Source organism: Penicillium samsonianum (assembly GCF_028829775.1).
Source record: "Penicillium samsonianum strain IBT 33392 chromosome Unknown utg000005l_segment0_segment0, whole genome shotgun sequence".
NCBI classification, from domain to species: Eukaryota; Fungi; Ascomycota; class Eurotiomycetes; order Eurotiales; family Aspergillaceae; genus Penicillium; species Penicillium samsonianum.
In genome coordinates this window covers 1,613,327-1,627,126 of record NW_026643263.1, presented here as the reverse complement: position 1 = coordinate 1,627,126, position 13,800 = coordinate 1,613,327, and the positions used below count along the sequence as shown (strand labels likewise).

The 13,800-nt window shown below is 48.2% G+C and overlaps 4 protein-coding genes across 4 annotated transcripts; 2 read left to right on the top strand and 2 right to left on the bottom strand.

The window, feature by feature from the left end:
- Positions 1-5,041: 5,041 nt before the first annotated feature.
- On the top strand, positions 5,042-7,108 carry N7471_009535 (putative MFS maltose transporter). The gene is made up of 5 exons (XM_057282254.1): positions 5,042-5,271; positions 5,382-5,639; positions 5,690-5,938; positions 5,991-6,297; positions 6,368-7,108. Exons 1-5 carry the CDS (start codon positions 5,077-5,079, stop codon positions 6,946-6,948), a joined length of 1,590 nt encoding a protein of 529 aa, XP_057133137.1. The 5' UTR covers positions 5,042-5,076; the 3' UTR covers positions 6,949-7,108.
- An 808-nt stretch (positions 7,109-7,916) lies between these two features.
- On the bottom strand, positions 7,917-8,914 carry N7471_009534 (basic helix-loop-helix domain-containing protein; the record flags this gene model as incomplete). Its single annotated transcript, XM_057282253.1, has 2 exons — positions 7,917-8,431; positions 8,485-8,914. 2 exons carry the CDS (start codon positions 8,912-8,914, stop codon positions 7,917-7,919), a joined length of 945 nt encoding a protein of 314 aa, XP_057133136.1.
- Positions 8,915-8,954: 40 nt separating this feature from the next.
- N7471_009533 (uncharacterized protein) lies at positions 8,955-10,077 on the bottom strand (the record flags this gene model as incomplete). The annotated part of the gene is made up of 2 exons (XM_057282252.1): positions 8,955-9,518; positions 9,568-10,077. The coding sequence occupies 2 exons, from the start codon at positions 10,075-10,077 to the stop codon at positions 8,955-8,957; spliced, it is 1,074 nt and encodes a 357-aa protein (XP_057133135.1).
- Positions 10,078-10,725: 648 nt separating this feature from the next.
- N7471_009532 (uncharacterized protein) lies at positions 10,726-13,399 on the top strand. Its single transcript, XM_057282251.1, has 3 exons — positions 10,726-11,535; positions 11,594-12,034; positions 12,109-13,399. The coding sequence occupies exons 1-3, from the start codon at positions 10,842-10,844 to the stop codon at positions 13,122-13,124; spliced, it is 2,151 nt and encodes a 716-aa protein (XP_057133134.1). The 5' UTR covers positions 10,726-10,841; the 3' UTR covers positions 13,125-13,399.
- The last annotated feature ends 401 nt before the right edge of the window (positions 13,400-13,800 follow it).

Below are 13,800 nucleotides of genomic sequence, written 5' to 3'. Positions count from 1 at the left end.
ATAAGGAGATCATCAGACTCCGGAATACCTCATCATATTCCCAGCTACCAGGGTTAAAAGGGAAACAGTGTATTGCCTTCTCGCCGGACGGAAAATATATCGCATCATGTGGTACTTTCAGCTACTTGCAGCTGTGGGATGCCGTCACCCACAAGTCGGGAACACCAACCTCTCTGACTACCCCCATACTGCCGTGTTCTCTCCAGGCAGCACAATGATCGCCTATGCGTTCAATCATAAAGTGATTGTCCAAGACGCCCCTGGGGGATCGAAACGTCGCAAGGCCACCTGCAACCATGATTTTCGAGATAAAGATTTATCAAGTCATCTCAGCTTCTCTCCTGATTCGAAGTCTATCTGGTTTGCTTGTTTGGACAAATTCCGGATGCTGGGTATTGGCCAGGGCCTCACCGGTCGTACTTTCAACCTACCTATTGGGAGCAAAACCATAGGTCTCCCCATAGATGGAAGTATTTGGCATATCTAGACAATAGAAACAGAGCACAGATCTGTATTCTGTAGCTTTCTACCAGACGTGTTGTGCTGAAGATCGAGACCGACATGCGGAACCCCACGTGCTTAACCTTCTCTCCTAACAGCAAACTACTTGCCGTATCTCTCGGTCCATCTTTATCTAGTGGAAATCTCAGCTTGTGGAACATCGAAGCAACAAAGAAACTCTCGGCGATTGTACACAATGATCGGATCCGATCTATGGCCTTCTCGCCTGATGGTACTATGCTGGCATCGACGAATAGCGATGGCTCTACTACGCTTTGGGGCGCTGATACAACACACCAGTACGAGAATTAATGTGCAATTTGGAGTTTTATTACGATAGATACGAATGACAAACAAAGATAGACTGCCAGAGGCAGAGCAATTGAGATTAGCTAGCGCATATCTAAGGCTACGAACACAGCTGACAGAGACCAGTGGAAATATGGAAAGTAACCTGACAATACCTACCCCGGCTTCAAGCTCAATTTTTTGATTTCCCGCTAGCGCAAAGTGAGCCAAGCCCATTCTCATCCCCATATGAGTCGCTGGTTTTTTAATAGTCATATAGCCGGTGCTGTGTCAAACGTTGATGGCATATCAGCACGGTTTGCCAGTCGAGGCCTGAGGGGCCCAGTTGGCCGAGGCCCCAGGTACACATCGGGTGGAAGCACCGGGCACATACAAGAAATGGCAGCGGAGCTGGGACCATAATATAAAGAGGAACTTGAACGATTGAAGAATACTACATAATCGAAAAAACTGTTACCAATGATGCTTCAAGCCCCAGGAGATCTAAGAGCCTCTGGAGCTTGGAGCTGTACATGTGGATTGGCCCCTGGATGAACTTCAATCGTTTTCTGTGTCCCTCTCCTGAGTCTAGATTGCATGTAGAACTTGAATGTTCTATTACTTTGAGTATACTTAGTATTTTTTTATCAATTTCCAACCTCAAATTACATAGCTAAAATTTTATGTGCCATGTATAGACCTCCAGGGCTATGATTTCTCTGCCTATGTAGGGGGTCGAGAAGAAGAGATGTCGTGATTTGTATTCTTTGTACTTTTGTATGGGAATGCCATACAAAAGGTACCTAATTTCAAGTTTATTGTTGAGTGGGGCAAGCACCACGAAAGGTGTGTTGGTTACTTGTATGACTTTGCCTTTTTTTTCACCAACATTGAAGTAAATAGAACTTATCAAGAGGAATGTTTTTGTAAAATCATAAAAGATCCCATCTTCCATTCATCGTTATATTTTAGTTTATTAAACTTGCTCCATATATATCTCCTTGGAGAAAAAAAGTGGACCTGCGCGGGATTGAACCACGAATCTCCGAGGAATGGGCATGAAAACTCCCCGGCGGGATGTTTACATAAGCTCGGCGCCTTTACCATTGGGCCACAGGTCCTATGTCGCAAATCCGTCGAGGACTCCCCACATTATAAGTTTCTATACTCATCTACCCTAGTCCCAAACCCCAAGTCTCAGCTTGGGGGGTTCCACCTGGTTTTGTATGTACAAGTGCCAGGACTATCATCTTCTCCAATCAAACTGTATCAGTCTGATGATTGAGGAATGCGAAGGACTCCAGACATTCATTATTTAAGGAGTCATCTTGGAGGAGGAAAAAATGAAGTCAAGTCAAAATCGGTTTATCGAAGTGGATCACGTGTGGGGCTTGAGCCCTACCGCTCTACTTTGTACAGCTACAACATGGAGAGCACCTTGCCACTTGGTATGTTATCACTTTTCTTGGCTCTTGGAACAGGCCCTGGCTTCGTCAAAATATTCAGGTACAATAAAGCCTTTCTTTCAATAGAAACACCAATATACACAGTTATCTTGAACTTTATCTACATTAATCCCTGAAAATGTCTTCTTTATACTCTTAATAATGCCTGGTTAAATGAATTAACATCTTTGATTTCGGTTGGAAGCCGGTAAATATATTATGGATGTATAGTGACTACGAATGTGATCGGAGGGTTATAGTAGCTAGGTCCTAAGAGAACTCTAGATCTCAAGCAGGAAACTAAATAGATCAGTGAAGAGCTAACTAGAAATACCGCCATATCACTAAGGCAGTGAAGCAGTATAAGAAGTCTAAGACCGAAAACATATTCATAATCAATGAATACGAGCTCAGCTACAATATTTCCAATGGCTTCTTCGCCTAATTGTTAGATTCAATCTTGACCACGGCCTCTTCATAATGGAGGCGTTCAATAACCATACACATCAAATCTGCATCGCAGAAGTGGCAGTCCCCATCGGGAATTGCAAAGCTTGACTGTGATCCACCACAGCCCTATGCTTGATTAATAGAACTTAAACACGGCTTGGCCGTTCTCTCTGAATACGGTTGGTAGGGCATGGCGTGCCCTAGAGGTAGCCATTTTTCTCGATGGCGTAAATAGTAACAAAGATATGCCCGATAACCCTTGCCATGTTCTAGTAAAAACCGACGTGCATAATGCTTTTCATCCCGCAGCGCTGTTATTGACACGCTTCAAGCCCGGATCTGGTAGCTTATCCGCAACCTTGTTTAGTTACTCCCCTATGCGTCCTCGATTCGATAGCAGAGAGGTAATTACGGTAGTCGAATGAGAAGCCAAATTGTTCGTCCCCAACGTAGACGAGCTTATTCACTGATAGGTTGAGTGCGGCAGCTACTAAGATATATACTAAGATATAGGAGATTGGTATCTGATTCTTGGTGGACGTGAAGTGCATCGCATCGGTTTCGAAGCTGATCCACGGGCCTATCTACCTAAATTACTTGATGTGATATATGTCCAACTATATATTTTGAGATTCGGGACGGGGCTGAGTAACACGTGAAGTCCATTCCGGGGGAATATTATTGGGAACAAGATTTCTAATGCATTGAAGTCGTTCGATGTTGTGAGCAAATCAAGGCAAATAGACACATTCCTAGTCGAAAAATTACAGGTGATCAGCTTAGTGATAGGATCAACAATTTCATTTTCTGTGCTCCCTCGAGGTGGCTGCTGTTACTTTGACGTTGGCCACCATGCCAGATCGGGTAATCTGCGTGATCTTTGAATAGGGAGTTCGCCAGGTCAACAGGTCACCAGGTCGTGAGTTACTAGTAAGGATTTACCAGTGATTTCTAGTAGGGTATGGGGGTTACCATGACCTGGTGACCTGGTGAGGTCAAAGGTACATCTATCGAAATTATCACGTGAATTGATCTACCTAGTATTCTCTAAAATTTACTAGTCATTACTAGTGAAGTAAGTACCACCAACTGGTGACCTGGTGACCTGGCGAGCAAAACGCCTGTGATCTTTACAGTCTTTAATAGTGAGCGCAACTACTCAGAGAACGAGAGAGGCTACTATCACTCATGAATCTGGAGTGTTTTTTGAGATGATCTTCTCGTGGTTTATCAGGTCAAATCCAATACCAGAGCAAGATATGAGTGTATGATGAAGCAATCACCCCTACCAGCCCATGGCTAGGAAAGGTACTCGACATTTGCTGCCGAATTTGGGTTTTGAGTATTTCACTGATGTTTTCATATCAAGCCCAACTTTTTTTTGTTGTTTTGTAAATTCAAAAACCGAACCACAGGGCGCAAATGCGTATCCATCGTTGTGATCCATCTGCTTTCATATCACTACTAGTAGTTTCTTTGAGTTTCGGCAGTAAGGGGATATGCTTTTCCCGGTGTGTCCAAGCTTCTCGAGATTTGCAGATCTCCGATCTGCTCTCAACATCTCACAATAACCCAAACAGCAAACCGCAAATCTTGATCATCCCACTAGTGAGAGAAGTAGTGCCATCCAAGAAAATGTGCAGGTGATAATGGGCTCTGACCGGCCATGGGATGATCTTACTGGAATAATAACACCGCATGCAACCATATGCAGTCATTTAACCGATCAGACTGTGGCGTTAACGTTAGTCTATAAGCGGGATAGTTCATAAGACGAGGTCGTTTGCATTCTTTTGCCATGTCGTATCCGCCCCCCGGTGTGGTTTTCTCAATGAACCAATCACTTCAATGAACTTGTGTTTTCTCTTATTTCCCCTTCTGGTCTGGGGCCCCGCATCCAGATTTCATGGGGGAATCCCCATAGTCACATGATCCACATATCCCTAACCAGTTGGATGCCCAGACTGCAATTTAAACTCCCCTCCCCCGGCCTTCGCTCCCAAGCCGGTTACTCGGAAACGCCACCAATCCTCTGGTCAGCCGATTCCCAATGGCCCCAGCGGTGGCTAACCTTTTATAGTCGCAACTAAGCCTCCAGCCCATTAGCTTCGGCGCCTGCCCAGCTTCGGGTAAATTGTCTCTTGTAACCGTAGTTTCGGGAAATGGGTAAAACCCCGGCGGGACAGGGTAAAACCCCTGCTTGCCCATCGCTAACTTGTTTAACCAGCTCTCGGATGGCAGAATTAATCCACGTATCACGCGGATACCGTTCAGCTCTGGACACGCGCATATGGGGCCAAAGGATATAAGACCCCCAGCTCGCCCGTTTTTTTCCCCCGGACTTTTGATTCTCATTCCCTTTTTGACCTGGAAATAACGAGGATTTCCAAAAATGTCGTCAATCGACAAAAATGATGACTTGCATGGCGAGAAGGCCGGCATTGAGCAATCCGAGGTCTTGGTCAATTCGGATCTCATGAACGATGCCTTCGATGGCGAGAACCGCGAACATGAGATGTCTACATGGATGGCCATTAAGAGCCACCCCTGGGCTTGCTTATGGGGATTCACCATGTGCTTCACTATTGTGAGTTTATATTATTTATTTATTTTCCCCCGCATTTCGGGTTCATCACCCCAGTTCCCCAGTTCCCCCGAATCTCGAGATCATATCAGCTGATACATATACCCAATCAGGTCATGGAGTCGTTCGATATGTTCCTGAATGGTAACTTTGTCGCGCTTGGTGCTTTTAAACAGGAGTATGGTGTTTGGGTCGAGGGACACGGTTGGACTATTCCAACCAAATGGCAAAGTTCCCTCTTCCAGGCCGGTCAATGTGGCGCTTTCGTCGGAGTTTTCTTGGCTGGTCCCATTACCAACCGGTACGGGTACCGCCTTACAACGATCTTCGCGCTGATTTTAATGAACGCCACGATTTTTGTTTCCTTCTTTGTGAGCAAGCCACCCGTCAAGCCTTGAGCCTATTCTCTAACCCCACTTAGGCCAACTCACTCACCCTCCTTGTGGTCGGTCAAGCCTTAGAAGGTGTCCCTTGGGGATTCTTCATTGCAAACTCCCCCGCCTATGCCAGTGAGATTGTTCCTCTCTCCCTGAGAGGTGCCTGCACAGCTACTCTGCAAATGAGTTGGTCCATCGGTTCAATCATTGTCGCCGCCGCAACCTACGGCTACAATAAGCGCGACGATCAGTGGGCTTGGAGAGTGCCTCTTGCCTTGCAGTGGATCTTCCCTGTGAGTCCTTGTCCTTTGAAACATTTCATTTACAGGCGCTGACTCTTTCTAGACTCCCCTCTTGATCCTCCTGTTCTTCGCCCCCGAATCACCTTGGTGGCTGATTCGCCGCGGACGCAAAGAAGAGGCCCTTCGCTCTATCGAGCGTCTTGGTAGTGACTCCCGCGAGCAAGCTCAGCAGAAACTTGCCATGATCGAGCGAACCGTCGAGATCGAAGCTCAAATGGGCGGTTCTCCAACTCTCCTCGACCTCCTCAAGGGAACCGATTTAAGACGAACAATCATCACCTGCTTGATCTACGCGTCGCAGAACTTCGCCGGTAACTTGATTGCCAACCAGGCAACTTATTTCTTTGAGCGTGAGTAGCTTCATCCCCTCTCTGGCTAAATTATAAACCGCTTGGAACACATAACTGACTCCCCACTTAGAGGCTGGCATGGGACCTGACCGTTCATTCCAGCTCAATCTAATCAACTCTTGTCTCCAATTGGTTGCCAACATAATCTCTTTGCCCCTGGCCTCCTCATTCGGTCGCCGAACCATCTATCTCTGCGGCACAGTCACCAACGTGATTCTCCTCATGCTCCTCGGCGTGTGCGCCTCTATCCACCAGAACAAGGCGACCAACTACGCCCAAGCCATTCTGGGAATTCTCATCTCCTTCGTCTTTGCCGGTAGTCTCGGACCCATCTCATACACCATCATTGCCGAGACCTCCTCTGTTCGTCTTCGCGCTTTGAGCACCGGTGTCGGTCGTGCCGCGTACTATGTCGCCGAGATCCCCATGATCTACCTCGCTTCGCAGATGCTCAACCCTACTGGATGGAATCTTGCTGGAAAGTGTGGTTACGTCTGGGGAGGCACTGCTTGTGTCTGCTTCGTGTCGGCATACTTCTTCCTTCCTGAGCTCAAGGGCCGCTCTTACCGTGAAAGTGATATCTTGTTCAATCGCAAGATTTCTGCTCGGAAGTTCAAGTCGACCGTTATTGATGTTCGGGAGAACGAGTAGGGAATGGCGATATGAATAGAACGAGATATGCTTGTGAGAGCTTCTGTAGCGTGATAACTCAGAATAAATGATTTTTGGAGACTATTAAGTCCTCGAGTACACGTTGCAAGCTTTCCACTGAGTGCATGTACGTAACATATAGTTACTGTCGCTATTATACACGGTACCACGAGGGATACTAGCAAGTCTACCACTAGGGAGGCTTTATCATAATGTAAAATATATATGAACCCAATGTTAAACAGATGAAACAGGAAACACAATTCTGATATTCGATTCAATTCTAACGCCTTGTATTCCCTCCAGGTCACATTTTTACCATATTTTCGATAACCGCGAGCTAGGCCCTAGTATGTGTCTTCAAAGATTGCAGCAATGCGCTTCTACTTATGAGCTACATATGTGGCTTCATATTCAGTTTGGCGGGTACCTAAGAGTTTAGCCTTAGAGGTCCAAGGGTACATATATATTGAAGGCTAACATTGATTGGGTTAATTATAGTAGGTTCGCTTGTGTATTTGCCATGTAGCTATAAAGTAGCAAATATATTATATGAACAGTCACATCGAGATCAGTACATTTAGGGGCAGAAACAATCTAGAGGGGTACAGCGCAGGGTTACACGTGGATGAAGCTAGCGTGCTGATTGAGGTAGAGATGCTTAGCTCTACTTAAAAAAATACGAAGTCTGAGCACAAAGAGAAAATCGAAGAAATGGCAGTGGTTATCAAGTAGGTAGAAATAGTAGAAATAGTACAAGCAAAAATGAGCCACCCTCGTAGTTCAACTCCGGCGCTATCAAATCGCATTAAAAAATAAAACATATATCATAGATCCATAACACAATTGCGCGAAACCTCCACCCGCGGTTAGGGAATATCCCGTTTTCTAATCTTCCATCGTTCCATAGATTGCGTCACTATGGAGGCAAGTAGAAGACCTGGTCATATTAAGGTAATACAGTCTGATCATGCCAAGCTCTTCGTCTCCGATTTGGCAATACCGTTCGGGGTCTTCTCAGATTGAGCAGTGGAAGTTGAGGTTGAGCTCTCCTTGCAGCTCTCCTTGGAGGGCTCGCCCGACAGCTTGGCCTCGGCGGCAGCCAACTTGGCAGTGGTTGCGTCCAGGGTCATCTTCAGGGCCTTGATGTAATCAATGGCCATCTCCACGGCGGTGGCCTTGCTGATGGCCTGGTTGGCCTTTTCTTTCTCTTTTTCCTTCTCGTTGACCTTGCCTCCGGATTCTGCGGCTTCCTTGGCGTTGCGGACATCAATGAACTCCTGCGGTATGAGGAGCTCAATCTCCTTGAGCGCATTGTTGATTCGATTCCGGCGTCCCTGCTCTGCGAGCTTGTGATTCGTGCGTTTGGAGCTCAAATTCTCTGCCAGAGCCTCTGGATAGCTCACACCCGATGGCAGAGTGCCGTCGAGAATGTGTTGGTAGTTGGACTTTGATGCAAGGTAAAGCGCATCTTGTGACATGCCTAGGATATAGTTAGTATAACAGCTATGAAATTCAATTCGGGTTAAGACTCACCCTCGTTGCCTTTCATAAGTGGCTGGATGCTGGGACTAATCTTGGGCCGCAACTGTGGGCTGGCCTGGGTGGAACTCAAACTGGGTCGTTTCCGATTAGACGCAGCCCTGGGATCTGATTTTCGAGGGACTGGTCCACTGGGGGATGGCATTGCAGCTGTGCGTGGACTGGGAGCAAGGGAGGCACTGCGAGGTTTATCGTACGTCGCAGACGAAGGATCCAAGAAAGGTGTCCCATTCGTGGAGATCGACGGAGTCCGTACAGCGGTATCGATGCGGTTGGGTTTCGGACGCAGCTGTGAAGGAGCGGCCGCCTCTGGAAGTGATATATCCTCCATTATATCATCTGGGAACTCAGGCTCTGCGAGTTGCGCTTGACCGCGGAACTGGCCTGCCGGGTCTTGCGAATGCTGGTTCCGCTGGATGCGCATCAAGAGCGCAGGGGTGGCAGCAGTGCCGGGCGAAGAGGCTTTAACATGGGGGGCAATTGCAGGAGACATCCGAGGGGGAGGAAGAGCCGGGGGGCATCATCGGTTCTGATAATGGCTCGGGGGATACCGAGTCCTGGCCAGAGCCCTCATTGCTGCTGAGCTGGAGTGAGCGGATGTCCTGATTTTGCGGCCTCGTGGAGTTCATCTCTTGGGTCAGGCTATTGTAGAACTCCTCCGAATTGGTAGCCAAGGTGCTGCGTTTGCGCTGCGCCCGAATAATGGGTGATTGCTTGACTTTCCGTGTGTTATTGAGCCGGTTAGCGGTCGTTGATGGCCGCTGGCGAGTGTTGGGCTTCCGAATGATACTAGGAGAAGGTGGAGCCGAGGACCCGGGAAGGGGGTTCACCTCCGCAGTAGTGGGAACGAAGCCCATATCCGATACCTGTGTTGCATGGTACTGGTAACTGCTGGATTCGGCGTTTTGGGCCTCTAGCGCGGGAGAGGTGAGAGGTGTGAAGTATTCGCCGGGGATTGTGTATTCGGGGAGTCGAAATTGGTTCTCCAGGGGCGTCATAGCCGGTGAGATAAGAGGAGTGTAAAGAGCCTTAAATCGTTAGCTAGCAGATTCATCTGGGATTTGTGTCTGAACTAACCTGTTCCTCATTGATGCGCGAATATCCGTCGTACATATCCGGGGTTTCGTCCACGCGCTGGGGGTATCGGGCGGTATTGCCATGCATCTCGATACTGTTCGGGGTGGGGGGGATCATGTTGTGGCCCTGCATGTAATGTTGGTGGGTAGGCGGTTGCGACATGGGCGATGGTTGCTGTGCGCAATAGCCTGGCGTCATATGGGGAGTCGAGTAAGGCATTGGGTGGCCGTGGTGTGTGTGCGACTGTGTGTTATCATTGAAATCCATGAGTCCCTCCATCTGGCCCGAGTATTGCACGGCATGCGATCGTAGGTGAGCCATATCCGAGTCCGGGCCGGTGGTGGTTGGTAGAGAATGGGAATGTTGCATATTCCCTGCCCCTGGTCCGTGCTCGATTTCGGGAAAAGGTATGTTGAACTCGAACAAGTTGGAGAATTCTTCTTCACCAGGCGCAGTGATGAGATTATTCTCATGGAGTTGCTCCGGCCACGACATGGCTGGTTGTTCCATTATTTTTTCGTAATAACAGATGTTCAGTAGAGCCTATCAGGTCGAGAGAGAAGAGATATTGCGAGATATTGCGGTGGGCCAATCAGGCCAAGATAGAACTAGGTGTTGAAGTAGAAACATCCAACATTCAGAGAAGATATCTAGGCAGATCGGAGAAAGGGAGAATCAGGGCACTCGGGGGAAAATCAAATGAAGAAAGACGAAGTGGAGAATCAACGGGGCGGAGACGGCACTCCGTGGTCGGCAATGGGACCTTGCCACTGTGTTGGATGTGAGGACTACGGTGGTCTGCTTTTTTTTGCACCTTTTTAGTCTTTTTAGTCTTATTTCTGCGCTAGATGCGCGTGTGCCTATAGATGCAGAAAGAACCTTGTAAAAAAAAAAGTACTAGCTTACTACGGAGTACTCCGTATAGGTATTCCGTCCATTTCTCTTTCTCCCGATTAACCCACAGTGGAGATACAAAGTACGTACCAAGTTCCGGAGATTTATATGATATTATATTTTATTTTGAAGCAATAGGTAATACGTAATAAGTAATACTTACTCGAATATCAATTAAATATAAGCAACTCCCAAGGTTTCCCATGTGTATATGTAAATGTAAATGCATGCATGGGTACCTCAGGCAGAAATCAAGAGGGGTTTATCACGGGTTTATCACCTCGTGATGGCTTACCTGAGCAATGTTATGACATGATCACTTTAGACTTGCCCTGGCTTTGTGACTTTGTTGACCTCCAAGCTTGTTCAGTTCCTCTCATATGAGAAATGCCTTCATAATGAGACCTATTCCAGACCTCGCATTCTCTCGCAAACTCTCCGACCACCCCCCATCTCCATCCCTCGATCCCCGCACTACAACCCCCGCGACCTTCTTCTTATCGCGCAGTCCACATGTCGCGGATCAGGATTCCAGTATATCGTTAGATAGCCCCGAGGATGTCAAAGAGAATATGTATGGAGTACAAAGCCTAGATGCCTCTCTGTCCCAATCAGAATTCACATCCTGGCCCCGCGATCACTCCGCAGACAACCTGAAGCAGGCAACCGACGATTTAGAATCGCACCTCGCCCAACGCCGGTCAACACTGAAGCCGCTAAACTCAGACACCGAGGAACCCTCTGAACATGCATCTGCCATTCACGCAATGTCTCGGCCCTTAACTCCGCTTACGTTGGGCATCCCCGATGACCCATCCTCGCTGCCCAGCAGCCCTAAATCTATATCCAACCAGTCCTTGCGGCCGCTCGATGATATCTCTATTACGGATGAAATCAATAGTCAGGCTGTCGGATCTGGAGATGAGGACGAAATGTCCCATGGGTCTCCATTTTTCGCCCCAGGTGGGGCCTCCCAGCTTATCATGCCAAGTATCAAAATGCCTAGTCGGCGACCGTTCACTGAGCGAGGAAAAGCCATGGGTCGATTCAAGGTTCTTCTAGCTGGTGCTCCTGGTAGGTTTCAACTGTTTCAGGGGGAATTACACAAGCAGCTGACTGTCTAAAAAATTAGGTTCTGGTAAAACCTCGTTGATCAAGTCTATTGTTCAGACATGCGACGATATCGTACATGTCGACACCATTCCACAAGTGACCTCTTTGGGACGACGCAGACCTTCCCGGCCCCGATTTCGGGGGACATTGACTGCCACCACGGAAATTTATGCTAGCACCAAACCTTATCCTCCATGGTGGTCTGATCTGGAAGATTCGCGCGTGCTCCAGCGCCGGAAAAGCGTCGGGGAAAGTGTGCTAGAGAGGAATATCTGTTTCGTGGATACACTCGCAACAAATTTAAGCCGGGCAGGTCAAAGCGACGCTATCGGGCAGTATATGAGACAACAGTTCTTCCGTGCTACCAATGCGCTCAGTGGGTCTAGTGTTGATTTTCAAAACCTCCTAGCCGGGAATGGTGGATCCCAGGTGGATGCAATCTTATATTTGATTTCTAATGGTAGGCTTTTCTCTATTCTGTCTCCGAGGGGTACCTCCAAAATTTACCCCCGGTCGCTAACCTTCTGCGTATAGACACCCTCTCAGCAGACGTGGAATCCATCCGCAAGCTCTGCGAGCTAAGCAATGTAATCCCAATAATATCCAAAGCAGACACCCTCAGCCCAGCTCAAATTACCGAGTTAAAACTTCGCTTCCACGAACAAGCGCGCGAGGCCGGAATCAAACCATTCCTATTCGGTGACCCGCCGAACGGTCTAGACGGGCTCGAATCCCAACCCCCATATGCGGTCTCCTCCGAAAAAACAGTCGACACTGAAACAATGGATGCAAGCACCCTAATGAGTCCAGACTACGTTCAACCACTCGTGCCCTCCGAACTAGACGCCCTAGTCAACAAAATGTTCGATCGCGACAATCTAGCCTGGATGCGCCATTCCGCTGCAAAGAAACTCCTCCAGCAACGCACGGACTCATATTCACTCCCACCCTCAATGCCATTACCTAGTGTGCAGCCGGGTCCTACCGCAAGTGGGTCCGCATCTGCATCTAGCAGCTGGCGTTCCGTCTCCCCACCCGGCTATGCCATGGCCCGCATCGCAGACTACACCCGACACGAGGAGCGCATGGCGCAGGTCCGCCTTGCCCAGTGGGCGACAGATCTGCAGCGCAGCTTGCAGAACGAGCGCGATAGATACACCTCGCTGGCTCGCGGTGAGCGCGCTGTATGGCTCACCGAGCGGCTGGGCGAGTGTGTTGTCGACGGCTCACTGGTGCCTCTTTCGCAGACGCCTGGGTTTTGTGGGCTGCATGGCGCCATCGGCGAGAAGAACCCTGGCGGGTTCCAGGTCATGCGCTCACATGCCGGTTCCGGAGCGTATCGCTTCGCGACTTTTAGTCCACATGACCCGCTCGGCGTGGTTGGCTGGATTGACGACCTCGGACACCGGAGCTGGATGCTTGTTCAGATTGTTGGGAGTGTAGGGATTGTTGGTGGCTTGGCGCTATGGCTTGCGCGCACATGGGGTTTGCCCACGCGCAGTCTTTCGGATTTGCGGGTTGAGTACTGGTGTGGAACTATGGAACGGTAGGTCGATGAGATGACTCCGGTATGATAATGAGGGGATGAATATGTGATATGGGCTTTATGGAGTTATGGTTTTCTACATATGTAGTTTGTCTGCAGCGTTCCTACGGGATGGGTTTGTCTTTCTGCTTTTGTGTTCTTGATCCTCCGGGAGATCATTGCTCATCTTCTTTCGGTGTCTTCCGGCTCTGGGACTATTCTCTGTGCAGTTTTGGGACACGTAGCATAGTCGTACAGGGATAACTTTCATGAAGATGATAAATTTGATTTTTATGATAAGTGATTTATCTTGCCTTTTCTCTCCAATCCTTTTATTCTCTTAGCTCAATTTCTACATTATTTCTCTTCCGGCCATTCCCAGATACTATAGCAGCTAACCAACAGTTAAACATTGAAATCGGACAGGATCCTTATACATATCATATAACACAATGATTTAAACTTTTTTTCTATTTTTAAAACAAAAAACAAGCTCTGACATTAGCCTTTATGCCGGTCTACCTTCCACATCTGTGGTTGTAGTTATCCAGCGACCTTTGTTTGGCTTCATAAATCCATACTCTCGTGCTTCCTTCATCGATTGGTAAGATGGCCGAGTTGGTCTAAGGCGCACGGTTCAGGTCCACCTGATCCCGATGGTATACAACTGTCTCCGTGTCTCGCAAGAGGCGTGGGTTCAA

Coding starts and splice junctions, on each gene's coding strand:
- N7471_009535 (XM_057282254.1), top strand. CDS start 5,077: ATGTCGTCAATCGACAAAAATGATGACTTGCATGGCGAGAAGGCCGGC. Junction 5,272..5,381: donor TCACCATGTGCTTCACTATT/GTGAGTTTATAT, acceptor ATACCCAATCAG/GTCATGGAGTCGTTCGATAT. Junction 5,939..5,990: donor CCTTGCAGTGGATCTTCCCT/GTGAGTCCTTGT, acceptor GACTCTTTCTAG/ACTCCCCTCTTGATCCTCCT.
- N7471_009532 (XM_057282251.1), top strand. CDS start 10,842: ATGAGAAATGCCTTCATAATGAGACCTATTCCAGACCTCGCATTCTCT. Junction 11,536..11,593: donor TCTTCTAGCTGGTGCTCCTG/GTAGGTTTCAAC, acceptor CTAAAAAATTAG/GTTCTGGTAAAACCTCGTTG. Junction 12,035..12,108: donor CTTATATTTGATTTCTAATG/GTAGGCTTTTCT, acceptor TTCTGCGTATAG/ACACCCTCTCAGCAGACGTG.